This window comes from Patagioenas fasciata, chromosome 3, assembly GCF_037038585.1.
Source record: "Patagioenas fasciata isolate bPatFas1 chromosome 3, bPatFas1.hap1, whole genome shotgun sequence".
NCBI classification, from domain to species: Eukaryota; Metazoa; Chordata; class Aves; order Columbiformes; family Columbidae; genus Patagioenas; species Patagioenas fasciata.
In genome coordinates, this window is record NC_092522.1 from 56506703 (window position 1) to 56524302 (window position 17600).

At 43.6% G+C, this 17600-nt stretch overlaps 1 protein-coding gene across 4 annotated transcripts in view; it reads left to right on the top strand.

The window, feature by feature from the left end:
* The first annotated feature begins 1427 nt into the window (after positions 1 to 1427).
* GRM1 (glutamate metabotropic receptor 1) overlaps positions 1428 to 17600 on the top strand; it is a 182314-nt gene continuing 166141 nt past the window's right edge. For all 4 annotated transcript variants that reach the window (XM_065835561.2, XM_071806386.1, XM_071806387.1 and 1 more), the window contains exons 1-2: positions 1428 to 1740; positions 3216 to 4113. In XM_065835561.2, coding sequence (XP_065691633.2) covers positions 3351 to 4113 — 763 coding nt within the window. In that variant the 5' untranslated portion in view covers positions 1428 to 1740; positions 3216 to 3350. The remainder of the gene's footprint in view (positions 1741 to 3215; positions 4114 to 17600) is intronic.

Genomic DNA, 17600 nt, shown 5'->3' on the forward strand with positions numbered 1-17600 from the left:
TAAGAAATTTGGGGAAGCAGTAGAACTAGGGGCACGGACTGTTTCTCAGGGGAGAAGTGTTAGATCTGTGGGCCAGGGCAGGATCAGGATGTGTAGGACACAGGGGCAGAAAGCAGTGAAATGATTCTGACCTCTTTGGGGGGCGCAAGAACAGTATGGCCAGATGGTGCCCCTGCCCCATGGGGAAGCTTTTGTTTCCACCATGACCGCTGGGGAAGAACAAAGCCCCTGCAGTCCCAGTGCCCTCTTTTTCTGGCCTTTCCTAAAGCCTCCTGACATCTCAGGTGTCTTCTCATGAGCCACACACCTCTGCTAGTTTCCACCAAGTTCCACCTGCTGCTACAGGGATTGGAGAGGCAGCAGCTGAGGCCACGGCTAGCCATCAGGACCTGGTGACCTGCTCTCCAGTCTTAGCAAAACTCAGACCATCACAGGAAGGAGAACAGCTCTGAGGGACAGCCATGTGTGATCTGCTGTCTTTGTGAGTGCGAGCTGGATGGAATCAAGGCTACAAGGTGTTAATTGTTGGGGGGACCGATGAGAGCATTAGCAAACACTTTGCCTGCCAGAGCCACCAGAACAAACCTTTCCCTAAACCATTGGAATAATTTGGTGCAATATGGCAGGTTTGTTGTGTCAAGGGCATAGACTAAACTTTAACTATTAAAGCGTGGGTGAAGGGGAATTTGTCAGGATCCTGCTCTGCGGCACCCTGGGGGAGTTTCATGCCCAGGTTGAGAGGACAGGCAGCCCCTCTGCCCTAGCTCCCTCTTTGGGGAAAATGATCTGCAGGGAAAGTGGGCACCAACAAACTCTTCAGTTGTCTCTTCCATAACGAGCATGGCTTGTATAAACACACAATGCAAGCAAATAAGTAGCTGTGTGACAGTAAAAAAAGTGCAAATATTGACAAAGGGAGAAGACATCCCTGAAGCAGCATTCACTGCAAACCCTTCTCTGAATGAGCAATAGTTAAATGTTTGTCCTTGCCTCTTTCTTTCAAAAGTAGGGCAAATATCTATAGAGTTCCCAGCGGGGAAGTAATCTAACTTTAACTTTTGTACAGTCAAGTAAAACACCTGAGACCTGTGTTAGGGATGCAAGCAGGTCGTCTGAATTATGATTATTCAATCTGGTATTATTTTAATCTGACATGCCTCTCACGTGCTTCATTTAGATTCATCTTGACCTGAAAACCGTAATCTCAATGCCTTTATCCTTACAGGTTGCAGTATCTTTTTGTTCCTTTTTTTTTCTTTTATTTCTTTTTTTTTTTTTTTTTTTACATAAATATCTATTTTAATAGTGAAACCCTGCCTGTGAGGCAGACCGGCACATTTCACTGTCTCAGGTCTACCAAGTGTGGTCTGGGTCCCCTTCGAGCAGCAGTCTCTGGCTTTTGCTCTCGCAGAAGATAATGAATTAAGAGCCGCGGGCGGTGAGACCAAACACCTCCCCTGCAGCCGCAGCGTGCTCCAGGTGGTGCTTCCTTGCTCGCTTACAAGAAAATAGCCGAAGAAATTAAGGAGGGGGAGAAAATGACTGATCCTTCTGTATGAGATAATGGATGAGCCCGGGATGACCTGTTTTTTTCCTTGCGGTGGAGCGGTGCTGAAGACAGAGGGCACCAGCGCCCAGCCCACAGCCGTCGCCCCGCCGCCAGCGCGCCAGCTCAGGGCGGCCGGAGAGCCGCCGATGCCGGCTCCGAACAGGCAGGGAGCCGCTGCTTCACCCGGCCAGGTGAGTCTCAGGGGTAACCCTGCAAACAGACCGCGGGGCTCAACCGTGGAGCTGCCTGTGGGGCAAGTGATGCAGGCAAAAGGCACTCGGGAGACGGGCTTCGGGGCTGCCCGGGGAGCCCACTTCACACGGCTATGCCTGCGTCCATGTGCGGACACATAGACAGGACGGCGGAGCAGCGGACCATCACCTTCCGCATCACCGGCTCCAGCCCTCCGCGCGGCTCGGCGGGCAGCTCCGCCGCGGCACCCCTGCCCGCCGCCCGGGAGGGTCGGGGGAGCGGCGGCCAGTCCGGGGCGGTGGGTGCCTCGGCCGGGCTCTGCGCCTCGGGGTGCGTGTGTGTGAGTGTGCGTGTGTGCGTGCAGGGAGACGGCGGCAGCAGCGCCAGGCGGAGGACAGAAGTTTGGGGAAAGCGTCCAGCGGTGCTCGCAGGCGGCCGAGCCTGCGGTGGCGGGGCCGGGGCAGGGAGACACTGAGACAGCGGGACAGCAGGACAGCGGGGTACGGGGACAGGGCCACACGGGCCAGCGGGGCAGGTGGACAACGGCGCAGGGGGCGGGGGACGGAGGGCCGGCTGCCGGGCGCTGTCCCTGGTGCTGACGGCACCCAGTGCAACAGGGACCTGGCCCGACCTGGCCGCGCTCCCGCCTCCCCGGCCGGCGGCGGCAACTGCGTCGTCCACCCCCTTTCTTTCCACGGCTTTTCAAGGCTCCAAGCCCAGCCGCCGGGCTGGCTGCCTCTCCCCACCCGAAGTCTGCATGCAAGGCAGGCGTGCCGGTAAGGCACATCAGGACTTTGCCCGCCGTTGCCTTAGTAACTAATGTGTATTTTCCCCCGCTTGCATATGTGTGTCCCTAGCTGAATTACAGTTTTGCCCCCTACACACGGAAAAGTCAGTCTCAACTGTAAAGCGGTTCGTTTCTTCTTCCCTTCGCTGACCTTTAAATGACATTTCCTGTCGCTGGCGGGGCAGATTGCTCGCTTTCTCTTTTCACCCTCTTTCAGTATTGGAAAAAGAAATTCTTGAACTGAGAAAGTTGCCTTCGGGTAGTCAAAATGCGAGAAGAGAAGCACTTGTCACCTCGCTTGCAGGGCTAGGGATGCTGGGACCAGGCTAGGACAATTCTCGGATGAGCTAACTACCTTGTGAAATTTCCAAAACTTCCCGGGGGCGGAAGAGAGGGTGTGTGCCGGCTGAAGGTGCGGGAAACAGCCGCCTTGGCTTGAAAAGCGGACACGAAAGGGATCATATAAACTTAACATATGTGAGTATTTATGATCGCGTGTCAAGGAAAATAAATACATATTTTACTCCCTCTTGAAACTTCCTTTGGAGAGCTTTTACTGAAGCAAAGTGACCTGGGCATTTGCGAAAGCAGTCATCTTCTCAAACTGTGACGGGTTGCTTTATCGAGCTCTGGTTTGACATGGGTTTCCCGATTAGCATGTTTTATCCCCTATTTCTATGCCATCAGGTTAAAAATCACTAGGATGACGGCTGCCTGGGCACCTTCGAGAGTGATGCTGTAAGATTTCGCTGTGATGGTATTTGGAGCAACTTGGGCGCTGGCGGGGGGAAGCGGATGCCATTTCCTACATGTCCTTAAACCATGTGCAGGCACGAGGAGCACATGAAATTCGTAACCTGGATCTGGATGACATCGTGCAACAAAATGATTGGCGTGCTGCTGGTCTTTTTCCCTGCTCTGCTCCTGGAGATGGACGTGCTGCCCAGGAGCGCCGGGCGGAAGGTGCTTCTCTCTGCAGCCTCCTCGCAGCGGTCAGTGGCTCGGATGGACGGGGATGTCATCATCGGGGCCCTCTTCTCTGTCCATCACCAGCCGCCGGCTGAGAAAGTGCCGGAGAGGAAGTGCGGGGAAATCCGGGAGCAATACGGCATCCAGAGAGTAGAAGCCATGTTTCACACTTTGGATAAAATTAACGCCGACCCGGTCTTGCTACCTAACATCACTCTGGGCAGCGAGATCCGAGACTCCTGCTGGCACTCCTCGGTGGCCCTGGAGCAGAGCATCGAGTTCATACGGGACTCCCTCATCTCCATCAGGGACGACAGGGACGGAGGCACCCGCTGCGTTTCCGACTCGCAGCCCCAGCTCCAGACCAGAGTGAAAAAGCCCATCGCGGGGGTCATCGGCCCCGGCTCCAGCTCGGTTGCTATCCAAGTCCAAAATCTGCTCCAGCTCTTCGACATCCCTCAGATAGCTTACTCCGCCACCAGTATCGACTTGAGCGACAAAACGCTGTACAAATACTTCCTCAGGGTGGTCCCCTCCGACACGCTGCAAGCCAGGGCCATGCTCGACATCGTCAAGCGCTACAACTGGACCTACGTCTCCGCCGTCCACACGGAAGGTAGGTATAGGGTAGCCCACTGCCTCCCCGAGGGCCCCCGGCAGTTCCCCGGTCGGCCTCAGGGCGCTGCGCCCTCCTCGGGGGCTCCGCAAGGGCGCGTCGGTGCTGGGTTACTCATCGGAATCCCGGGGGACCCGGCTTCTCTCCGAGCGAGCACAGACCGCTGCCACCCGGGGAGACCGTGGGGAGAACGGGGAGAAGTGTGTGTTTGTGTGGGGATGCGGTTTCCGCCGGCGCGGAGGAACCCTCCCGGCCCCGGACGCCGCGGCTGCGGGAAACGGGGTGGGGGGGTGAGTCAGAGAGTGGGTTGTTGCAGCAGCGCAGGGAAGCCCGCAAGAAATCAGGCGTCTCCTCCCGGTGACGTCCCCCGTCCTCACTCACACACAGAGTCGTTCGTGTATTTCTAAATAAAAGTTACCAGATGTGTGCACTGAGATCTGGAGCTGATAGCGGCTCTGGCTGCGCTGGGGTGGGGTACGGGGTTTCTCCGTGGGGCCGACGAGCAGGTTTTACATGCTCGGTCTGTACCACCACGGGAAGTTTGGCATTTCTGCCTGAGCAAAAGGGAGTCACGGCTTGGCAGGGACTCCTGGATTAGCTACTGTCTTTGCTGCGTATGAACTCTTTGTCTGGGACTGCGAACACAGAAACCTGAAAATCCCTCTGCAGTACAGACAGCCCCCGAAAAGCCACGTCCCGGGGGAAAGAAAGGGCAGTGGCTAGTTTGTCACCAGGTCTGGGCAAGCATGTTGTCATGAAGCTTAAACAACTGTGAAAAATATTGCTCTGTACAATCTGTTCACAGTCAACAGGTTTTATTAATTTTAAATATCAAGACAAGAATAACAAAAGGGTATTTTTTTAAAGGAGATGTTGGTTTATAGCCAGGGTACGTGAAACAAATTGCAGAAGTAATCCTGTAGCCCAGTCATGGTCCCGAAAATGGGATTTTTAGGTACTAAATTGCAAACCCGACCACATTATTGCTGTAATTTTACAACTGTTCTGTTTATCTCACTCTGTCTCTTGCATGGATTTGATTTATGATTCCCCCTGGTTACTGAGCTGACTCCGCACCTTTTATTCTCCCAGAGATTACTAAGTAAAACGAGTTAAGAACATACATTCTGGTTAATAAATAAAAGAATCTCCAGGAAGAGTTGCATATACAACATTCAAAGGTGAATTGGGTTAAAGTGGACACCTAAAACACGAAAGTGCTGCAGCTTGGAGGGGGGGAAGGGCAGTAAGAGCAGGGAACAATGACCTGACGTTTGCAGTTCATTTATGCCCTGTTCAGATGAGAAAACGAACTGCTAGCAAGAGTTGGACACGAGCTATTAAGATTCTCTATTGCTGACAGATACGATTAGATCTTGTGTCAGGCCAGAGTGAAAAACAAACGTGAAAGGGGTAAATTCTTCGTTAATGTAAATCGCCATCTCGCCCTTCAATGTACTTCGGGGCGGGGGGCTATGCTAATTCGCAGTGCCCTAGGAGCTGCCTCAAGGCACCTGTTCCCTCTCTCCCTCTCGCTCTCCAGATGCAACTGTCGTTGGACCTATCTCTTTTGGAAAAGACCGTAGATTATGAAGATTAATTGTTCATTTTTAGAAGATCAGTATGAGTAGTAATTTCAGTCATTGCTTGTGAGAAATTTTAATTAAATATCTATTTACATAAATGTGTTACTGACTAATGAAAACTGCTTGTTACACGATATTTTTGTAGGATTTGAAGTGATACTTTTGAAAACAGTGGATCAGTTCTACTTCCACAAACCAACAGTCTCTTCTTAGGAAACGTCACAAGGATTTTGCAGATTATGCAGCTCAAGATTCATATTTGCCTTTGTTTTTAAATTATGATTAATCTGTATCTGCCATACCTTTATTGTTAGATTTAAGTTATAAATTCCACTGGAAATATATAACAAATTTCAACTTCTGTTCTCCTTTCCGGAAAGATAAGTTATTATCCCTGTCCCAGTTGTTGTTAGGTGGATTCCATGGCCTTTATTTTTATTATTTTTTTTTTTTAAGTGAAATTAGAGCTCAAGAAAATCGGTGTAAATTGTGCATTCCTGTTGTTTCAAATCCCATGCATTCACTGTGAGAAACTTGCTTGCTGGTACATTAAAGGTGGGATCATTCTTCACAGAAAACACAAAGCCTCTCTGAATAATAGTCTGCATGAACAGGAGCTGCTCCATCCGTGCTATGTTTGGAAATATGGGGATAAAGTGTAGTTAGAAACATTCCTCCTCCACACTTACTCATAGGCCTCTATGCTGTCTTGGTGGTGGGCTGCAAAATGTGCTGGGAGGAATTCTAGGGCATCATGGGTTGGAGAATCACTTCAGCAGGGACTGTGAGAAATGGGCATGTTTCTAGAAAATGTGCATGTTTCTAGGAAATGCGCAGCTTGACACTGAGAAGAGATTTCACCTTCTTAGTACCTCAGATCCAGTCTGGTCACTTCTTGAGAGCAGACAAGATGCTTGGTTTCTAGCCAGCCCCTCGTTTTCGTGGGGATGGACAATCATCAGCTCTCGTAGCCACCCAACCACAAGGGGATGCAGTGAGACCACTGAGCTGATGGACTATCTGTGCCAGCTGGCCCTGCTTCTCAGCCCATACTGGCCCAGGGGCACAGAAATAGCCCAGAGATGATGCGCCCTTTCTTCGACAGTTTGAACCATTCTGCTCCTCTATTTACCCTTTTTCCACTCCTGCACTCGATCTGGAGTTATGTAAATGCCCACAACAATGCCAGTCTACACAATTATACCTTTAATGAAAACCAGAAATAAATACACAATAGGTGCCTGCCTTTCTTAACATGAAACCTACATATACCATAAGAATGAAGATAATACAGTCACCCAGTCTGCAGCATGGTGTCTTTAAGTAGTCTCTAATATCCTACTTTGCATTCACAGAATCACAGAATCACAGAATGTTAGGGATTGGAAGGGACCTCAAAAGATCATCCAGTCCAATCCCCCTGCCAGAGCAGGAACATCTAGATGAGGCTACACAGGAATGTGTCCAGGTGGGTTTTGAATGTGTCCGGAGTAGGAGACTCCACAAACTCCCTGGGCAACCTGTGCCAGTGCTCTGTTACCCTCACTGAGAAGAAGTTTCTTCTCATATTTAAGTGGAAACTCTTGTGTTGCAGTTTGCACCCATTACCACTGGTTGTCACCGAGAAGAGCCTGGCTCCATCCTTGTGACACTCACCCTTTATATTTTTATAAACATTAATGAGGTCACCCCTCAATCTCCTCCCAGCTATAGAGCCCCAGCTCCCTCAGCCTTACCTCGTAAGGGAGATGCTCCGCTCCCTTAATCATCTTTGTTGCCCTGTGCTGGACTCTCTCCAGCAGTTCCCTGTTCTTCTGGAACTGAGAGGCCCAAAAATAGACACAATATTCCAGATGTGGTCTCACCAGGGCAGAATAGAGGGGAAGGAGAACCTCTCTGGACCTACTAACCACCCCCCTTCTAATACACCCCAGGATGCCATTGGCCTTCCTGGCCACAAAGGCACAGTGCTGGCTGGCTCATGGTCATCCTGCTGTCTACCAGCACCCCCAGGTCCCTTTCCCCTACACTGCACTCTAGTAGGTCATTCCCCCACTTATACTGGAACCTGGGGTTGTTCCTAACCAGATGAAAAACTCTACACTTCCACTTGTTATATTTTATTAAATTTTTCCCCACCCAACTCTCCAGCTTGCCCAGGTCTTGCTGGATGGCAGCACAGCCTTCTGGCGTGTCAGCCACTCCTCCCAGCTTAGTGTCATCAGCAAACTTGCTGATAGTACACTCTATTCCCTCATCCAAGTCACTGATGAATATATTGAATAGTACTGGTCCCAGTACTGACCCTTGAGGCACTCCACTAGATACAGACCTCCAACTAGACTCCACCCCATTGACCAGGGCTCTCTGGCTTCTTCCCTTCAGCCAGTTCACAGTCCACCTCACTACCTGATTATCCAGAACACACTTCCTCGGTTCAGCAGCAAATCTGTTAATATGATAATTAGTGTTAATTACTGGTGACCACATTTAATGATATACAATCTCTACATTCTAGTACCTGAAGTTGCATGGAGATATGCTGTACCTGTTGGGGAGTTGCAAAGTTGTTTATTAAGATGTACAAACATTGCACTTGGGTAGAAACTTCTCAGTGAATAAAATCTGTTTTCAAAAGGCTCACATAGCACATTGCCCCTTTTAGATTAAAATTGACACATGAAGCTCAACATTTAAGAACAAAGAAAGTTGAGTTACTATGTTTGATTATATTGTTATGTATCTCAGTTGAGCATACTTGCATATCATAAGAGTGCGTTTTTTTCCAGAGTGGGCAGTAGTCATTAAACAATGTGAGAAATCTGTGCATCTGCTGTTGGAAGGCTGTGTGACTGTATAGTAGCTGCAAGGCATTTTCAAGGCTATTATTTCTTTAAGGATTCTTCAAAGGTAATTCAGTGTTGGAGTTCTTGGTGTGTGCATATCTCGGCTTTTAGGCTTGAAAGTCATTCTTATCTGGAAATGCACATAAGTGGATGTCTAAGTCGGAGCCAAGGCTTCCTATAGAAATCAAAGGCATAAAAAGCACATACGTTAAGCTGGGCACAATCCCAATTGTGATAAGGGCAGAAGGAACTACACTTGCTAAAGGTTTCTTTCAAAGTGTGATATTCTGGTCTTCGATGAGATAACATCAGAGTCAGGTATTATTCTCAACTTACTAGGCAGTCACTAGTTATCTGGTCAAACTGTGAAGAACTACAAGGGCACATTTCCTTCCTTGCCCAGAGAACAGCCCCTGCACTGCCCCCAGGATGAGACAGGGAGTGGTGAGCAGAGATGGCAGGCATCACTTCTGCACTGTTTTGATGCTGAAGGCACAGAAGTTACTAGGGTTGTCTCCAGAAAACACAGAGTGTTTGAGAGATTGATGTCTGTTACACCAACTTCCAAAAACCACAGGACATCTGCACCTCAGCTAGTGGTCAGCATGGAGTCTCCACCGAATCCATCCTCATCTTCAACCGTTCCTCATACATGAAGCAGGAAAGATGATGGTGTAAGAAGCCTTTATATCACCTCAACTGCCATATATCACCTTGTCTTCCAAATGTGTCTCTTGTGAATAAGCAAATAGAAATACTTAATGCCTCTGTCTGTCTTTTCATTTAAATCATTGCATACATGTTAGCCTTGTGAAATGTATGTGAGCTTTTTGATACTGTGAAAAAAAAATCTGTATGGGCAGAATAGATCCATTTGAGTGCTATTTGCGATTTATGGACGATTCTTACACTTTGCTGGACAAATGCCCCTTTATAAGCAAAATTTCCATTCCAACAAATCAACATGCAGACTTGGTAGAAATAACTGCGGAAATTGAATGATTAAGTTAATTGCACCAAATTTTGGCTGTTTATAGATTAATTTTACTGAGAGCATGGAGATGTTTCTGTTCTTGGTCAGTTTTGTAAGATTTGTATTGCCAGGCTACTCCTTTTGCTTGAGTATAAGGCTTAAAATGAACTATGATGAAGCAGATGGCACAACTGTAAAGACTTTCAGATCTAAGTAGATGGTAGGTAGGTTGTCTTCACAATGTTTTTTTGATAACCTGACTGCCACGCGCTCTCTGTTGTAGTAGTATACAGGAAACTCATAAACATGGTTATATATGTTGGAAAGAGGATGAAAGGGAGTAAATCTTGCGCTTTATTGCAAATTTCACAGGAAATAATTTATTTCAGTAGAACTCACTGAAGTAGCTTCAGAGGTGCTAGAAAATATTTGTGTTTAAAGATAAGTGGGGTAATATTCATCAAATAACTAAAATGAATTATTTTTGTACAATTGTGTTTAATTTCTCACAAGGTATTTCTACAGCTGTTTCTAACAATGTTATATTATTAATTCCGTGGTATCTCTCACTTTTTGATAAAATTATGACCAGGCAATAGAGAAAAACAACCCCAATCCAAATGTGTGAAATCTCAGAGTTTACAAACTATTCTATAGGTACCAACAGTTACAAAAATGCTCTTAGAGGTTAACCTCATGAAATGTTGTGATTTGTGCCTGAGATGGATGTTCACAAATGTGTATTCCAATCTATTTTTTCTCCATTTAACTAGCTTCACTAACCATCTGCAGAGGCTTCATGACAGTGAAAAAAGGAGAGATGTCCCAAGGAGGACAGAAATTAATTTGAAAACAACTAGGGACTAGAATATTCCCTGCATAGAATTCATTAGTTGTATTTATTGAAAGTCCTAGAGGAATCATATATAACAATTGAAGTCAACAAATTTATTGCAGGTGACAAACACCATAGAGATCAAGATAAATTTCTTCTTGAAAATATATTGCTTTGCTGTACTCCTAAATTCACAAATAATATAGCTTTTCAACTACACAACTGGCAGATGCATGAGTTAAATCAACTCAAAAGGCTCATCCAACTTCTGTGCCTGCCTTCTCAGCGATATTGCTGGAGTTCATATTTACCAGTCAGCACTGTGAGTTCAATTGTGCTTTACTTCTATTTTTTTCTGCACTATGCCCTTGCTTTCAGATTTGCATGTCCCATGATCCTTGTAAACTCCTGCAGGATTCTTGTCTCACTGAAGGGTATTTTGAAAAAGTTAAATGATCTTGACTTTCTCAAAAAGCAATGTGAAAATGCCTCTAAAATATTCCTTTGAACATGTGGACATATGGTTTGTAATATGACGGTGCTTGTGCTTAGGTTTCTCAGACAGAAAACCAAACGCTTTTTGAAGTGAAATCATATAACTAGAGGTATTGTCACCCATTGAGAATGCTTCTTCAGGGGTCTGATGTGTCAGTGGGCTGGTAACTGTAGTGGGAGACCAGAAGCATTGCACCTGCCAAATGCAACCCAGAAAAACACTGATCAAAGTCATTACTAAATGGTGCTCAGTGACCCAAGCGAAACAAAGTGAGGATTTCAGTGTATTTTCTGGGTGGCAGGTGTTTGCAGCATAAGCCACCGTCACAGATGGCACTAATTAACAACTGTGCTGGCAGGCTCTGAGCGGAAGGACCAGAAACTGGCTGGACATGAACTACAATAGCGCTTCATCTGAAGAAAACATCCCTTCATTTATGGGGATCTGAGGGATGCCAAGGGATGTCGCCAGAGATGGGTGGGGAGAGGTATGTGACAAATGCTGTATTAGTCCTTCAACAGTGGGCTGAATATTAAAAGAAGAAAGAGCAGGACACATATAGGGCATACCTTTGCAGCTCCACGATGTAGTGACTTCCCAAATACTATGGCTACCATAAACCAATGGACCTTTCCTTCATTAATTCATCTAATCCACTTTTTTATCTGTTTATACTTCAGTCTCTACAGTATCATAACAATTATTTCTATAACTTTATTGTATGTTGTGTGAACAACTGCTTCCTGTTATTTATTTAAAAATATTCCTTGATGATTGTATTACCTTCATACATTCATACAAAACTTCTCATCATTAGTTAATTCTAACCATTAATCTATTCCAACATGAAATGTGAAAAAAAAGAGCCATATTCAGTATTCAGGGTGGAGGTACACCATGGTTAAACTCATTCATGAAGTAACAATTTCAGTATTGCTCTCAGACCTTTCCTAATAAACCTCCAGTAGTCCATTGCCGTTGTAGCTACCACCACGCACCGAATCGATGTTGTCAGAAAATACTTCAAAATTACGGCAAACTTTTTTTTTTTTTTTTTTTTTAATGTTAAAGCCTACTTCAGAGGCCATTATACATTATACATGAGGTTTTCCTCACATGTGTTACTCTTCGTTTATTAACACAAAATTTATTTCCCACAGTTTGGTTCCTATCTGCTAGCCAATTATTAATCCAGGACCTTCTGTTGTATTCCATATTACCTCTATTTCTGTCAGAGCCTTTAATAAGGGACCTCATCAAAAGTTTTCTTAAATTCCAAGTACTCTGCAGTGATTGTATAATTTGTATGGTTACTTGCTCCAACAAAGAAATCTAATAAACATTTAAGGTGTATGTTTTCTCTGCAAAACCTATGTTGGTTCTCCTCTAATATGGCATATTTATTTACTTGTGCATTTAAACTGCTTTGTTATGGTTCCTAACACTTAGCTTTATGTAGAAATATCTTAAGTCTGCAGAAACATCATGTCTGTTGTTCATTGGATTACCCTCTATGCCTCTATATAAATTCTGTTAAAAATGAAAACATGAAAATCTAACATCGCTTTTTCCACTTTACCAATTTCATCTGTTTTGGCACTAAGGCTAGTTTAACTAGTGGTAACATACCACAACAGAAAATTAGCTGGTATTGGCAATGTGTTAAAGTCTGTCTCATGGATTTATTCTAAAATACATTCTGTTGACACTCTGAGGCAAAAGTTCAGTCTTATCCTACATAAGGGAATGACCTTTGTATGAGAATCAAACTATCCGCCTTCACAGGCAGTGCACTCAGAGAATTAATTTAACATTTCTGTCATGGTTTTACCTTCCCTGAGTGCTCTTTTTATATAACTGGTTATCACTGAATATCAGGCAAATTTCCCATTTCTGGAATATTTGAAGAATGGTAGGTTATCAGATTCTATGCCTTTATGTCTCAAAATTGTTTCATCTTGTTTTATTTTGGTTTTATATTTCCTTTGTCAAGGTATATCTTGTTGTCTTTCCCTCATTAGGACACAACTTGGACTTTTAAAGTATTTGGTTTATTTTTATGTGGTTTTTTTTATTATTTTTATTTTGTTTTATTTTAATAGCTTTAGGGAATTTACTTTTCTGCTTTATCATGCTGGTTTTTTTGATCCTTTTGGAGCTTTGGCTTTCAGCATCTCATATATTCCTGAGTAGTTTCCACATAATTTCTTAGTATTTCACTCTTTTGGATGCTCCTTTTAATGTCCTTGAAATTAGCTTTCTCATTTTTACATAATTTATTTTGTTTTAAATTAAATATTACTGTCTCTGATGTAGCTTTTTCTATCCAAGTAAGACTGAAGTACAGTCACAATTACAGACTATTTTTTTGATAGTTAGGTCTCAATAAGGCCTTGTATACTGCTCAAGGCTAAATCTAGAGTTGCTTCTTCTTTTGTGAGTTCAATGAGCAGATGAGTAACACACATGAAAAATAAATCAATACACAGTATGTAAGATTCGCCTTCATTTTCCATTATCTAACTACAGTCTGGCAGAACCACATACAGAGCCAGGGTGTGTTAATAGTGTTTTGTGACATGTGGGGTGCTTTTTAATGAAAAGTACTGTGCATCACAAGCTGTACTTTTCTCTTGTGACATGCGGCTATCAAGATGGCTTGTGTCTATCAAAAACCAGCGTGACAGATATTTCATTTCACTGAAAAGTCATATTGTTTGTTATACAATGCCATGGTCCTCCATTTGAACAGTTTCCATTTGTATTCTCTCCTGAATGTTTTCAAACAAATGCATTTCTTAAAGTATATTTGAATTTTATTAACAGTCAACAGTGATTTACAAGCCCCTTTGAAATCTGATAGAAATGTTGTAAGGACATTTGGCGGCTCTGGTAGACAAAGCGGAGAAGGTCGTTGTCCTGTGCTGGTGCAGAGAGCAGGTGTAGCTGTAAGATGCCTGATCCTTCGCTCATTGAAGTTAGTCAGTGGTCTTCTGTTGAGTCCAATGGATCCTGAGCAGGGCTCAGCATGGCTATCAGATGTTGTTTTTTTGAGTTATGGAGCTGACATCCTTTGGAAAGCACTAAAAATCCACAGAGCTTCTGAATGCCGCAGATGGAACCTCATAGTTAATTGTAAGTAGTGTAAAACTGTGTGAAGGCAAACTGTGTTTGTTCGATTTGCGTACATATTAGAAGATATTAATATACATATTTTTTCCCTCCAACTAGAAGAAGGCTGAATCTAGTTCGCTTCTTCCAATACAAACTCCCCAGTGAATTTAGCTCTTGTTTCTCTTTGCAAATTGTTTGAGGAGCAAACTTTCATTTTCTTATATATAATCACAATTTGCAGTTGTTCGACCAGCAACTTTCATCCTTATTCAGCTGTGGATACGGATGGATTTGTACAAACAGTAATTCCCCAAATTTTTATTCACACAAATTCATCCTGGCAAACAGCAATAAGAACCAGACATGAATATTGCTCAAGTGACAGCTTTTTGAAATCTGAACAAGTGTTCATAAATACTTTCTTAAAACATCTGGCCAGGCTCCATTGAACATTGAATGTTTCTTCCTCTGTGGAGTAGAATATAAAAGATAAATTTGGAATTAATTGTCAGGACATGAGAAAACCTTTCATGCTTATTTGTATAAGCCTTTCTTACCCACATGGTGCTGTGGAGAAGCTTTAGCAAATGGTAATTTGGCATGTAGACCCTCGTGCTGGGTATTGAAAGATGGTGATCCTCCTTGTGCAAATGTATTTCTCTGACTGCAAGCTCCACATGCATAAATTCCGGTCTCTTGCCTGAGCAGCAAATATGTGAAACTGAATATTGACAGTGCTGTGAAGGAATGTTATATTATCAGCATTGCTGAAACGGGTAGGATTTGAGAGATTGGAAGGTTAAAATCCACTCCTACTGAACTGTTAAGGATGGATTACAGCAGTGGGCTGACAATATTTTCTTGGAGAATGCCAGGCCATATTTTCTTGGAAGGATAAACTCATGTCCAGGGTCAGATTAAAAACTTTATAGCTATATGAAGTTAAGTGCTGAGCTGGGACAGTCATTCTGCTGAAATAAATATGTTCAAGATTTTGAGAAGCGGGAATGAGCCAGGCAGCAGCTCTGACAGCCTGGATATCACTTAGCCCTTTCTTGTTTCTTTCCCTGACAAGGCACCACAGTTGTGGTCCTCAGGTGTCACTGCATTCCCTCGTAAATATGCTTAGCCTCCCTCTTGCATGTGGACACCTGCCTGACTCAAACCATTCTTTGTCCATGATCAATTTTGACCAGGACTCCAACATCCAATAGCTCAGTCTGTGCATACTAAGTGACATGGTGCCGGTGCCAGTCACCCAGCGTCTGAATTTCTCCTCCCTCCCATACAGTGCCCATCTGCAGGTGAAATTATAAGAATGTCAGGAAGATTTTCCAGGAGCTCCTTCTGGATTTGTCACTGACCTCAGAAAGAGATCCCCAATATTCTGTTAAACACATGCCCATAACCATGCCTCCACTGTTGCCCTCCTGCAAAAAATGAAGGATAGGGCTGTATGTACTAAAAGTTTGAGTCTGCAGCGTGAGGACAGTAGTGTACAAAGCTGATGTTATGAAGTTGAGTGAGGCAATGAATATTGATTTCAATATATTATGAGACAGCCCAAAATGAACAGTATTGAGTTATGCCAAAAATCAAAACGCAAAAGACAAATGAGCTATGTCAGACAGCTCTGGCTACCAAGACAGCAATCCCCAGAAAAATAATAAGATGATGATTCAGGATTCAGCTGACAAAGAATTGTAATTAAATAAAAAACAATCAGTGTGACTCTAGGGAAAATAGGTCTTCTCAAACAAACCTGATTTTTATTCCCTGATGAAAGTGCAAATTTGGTAGCTACAGAAAACTGTGTGGCTGAAATATCTTGAATTTCTGTCAGGCACTGAATTAGTATTATAGGATATTTTTATTAAAAAAGCTCTGTGCAGTGTCAGGAAAACAGATGTCACATACATTATAACTCAGCACACAGACCTCAGCAAGTACAGTGACCATCAAATGAGACAATGTCTACCACAATGCACAGAGCTTGACAAAGGTTCTAATGCCTCACTGTCTTCATCAATGATATACAAAGAATAACTGCTGACAAGATATGCAGATTTGTGAAATGGCTATTAATGGGGAGAAAAGGGAAGATTCAGATCTCTTGGTAAGCTAGGTCCAGTCTAAGAAAATGTGTGCTAATACAGGCAAATGCCAACCATAAATACAGGAATAAAGCACATGTGCAACTTACATAGAAGAACTGTGATCCCTGAAAGAAATCCTGAATATACTATATGGTTACAGAGGAGCTGCATCAAAATAAGAAAACCCAACCTAGAATATAAAAAGCTAACATCATCCTTGAGAGAGTGGGAACTTTACCTGAATCTAAGGATTATTAGCATTAATTTTGCTGTTCTTTGTTCAGTTCTGTTGTCAACATTTTAAAAAGAAAAGTAAAATATTGAAAAGAGAGAGGGATAAGACTCCAAACAATTTGAAGGCTGAAAAAAATGCCTTATAGGAGGAATCTAAACAAGCTTAGTCTGTCTGGTTTGTCAAAAAAGAGATACAGCTTGAGTTATCAAAAAGTTTCATTTCCTCCAAGCAAATAAAACCAGTAGGAACCACAGGGCTCTGCATCCTAATGGCTAAATGCATAACAAGTGCCAACTGCTGGTAAGCCAACAAGTTCCAACTAGAAAAAAGACAAACAGTTTTGCTTTTGATGGTGACTAACCACTGGGACAAATGACTGAGGCAAGTGATACATTTTCAGACTTTTGATGTTGTTTAATAAAAATTTGCTGCAGGTGTTCCAGAACAGTTTTATTTGAAATGCAACTCACTGGACACAGCACAGTGGAATCTGGAGTGCACGTATGGGCTGGCGTTGTGCAGGTGGTAATATGTGAAGAGCTGATGGTTCTTTCTGGCATTAAATCTTATTCATTTATGGATAGTTTTGATTAGGTAAGCAGGCAGGAAAAAAGTTTAATTTAAGGAGTAGCTTAACATTAATGTGTTCACTCAGCTTCTCAGCTGCCTTGGAAAATTTGAAGTATCCTGACCTGTTGATATGGATGGTAGAGGAAGAGAAACTCAGGACGAAATAATCCCCTCCGTCAAATTCAGTCCACAGTTGCAGTTTACGTGCATTATATTAAGTCAATATTTGTTCCCTTTCCAGCAGCTGGTGCTTGTCATGCATTTTACTGTCAGATTACAGAGCCCTTTAGTTCCCACTATTTTTGTTTGGTTGGGGGAAGTTTTTGGTTTCATGTGAATTTTATACTGCACTTGTTCTCTTACTAGTAATATAAATGTTGGCCCCTGTGACTGAAGAAAACAGCAAGTTTTCTAAAAGGACACAGTGACATTTTTCTGTGGTCTCATTAACTAGAATACTATTTTGTACCTAAAATGATGTAATTCATCTGACAGCCCATGCAAAAACAAACAAACAAACAAACAAACACCGAAACACAACAAACTAAACCAAAGACCAAAAAGCAACAAACAAAAATGAATGGAAAAAACACTGTGGAAGAAAACAAGAAGTTGGTAGCTAGAATACTTAACATTTTGACCCCGCATTTTTTCTAGAAAGGAATTCAGTAGTGAATTTTGTGAATGTGTGTTTTAATTTTAACAGAGAAAATATGGGCATCAGTATTTTCTGGTT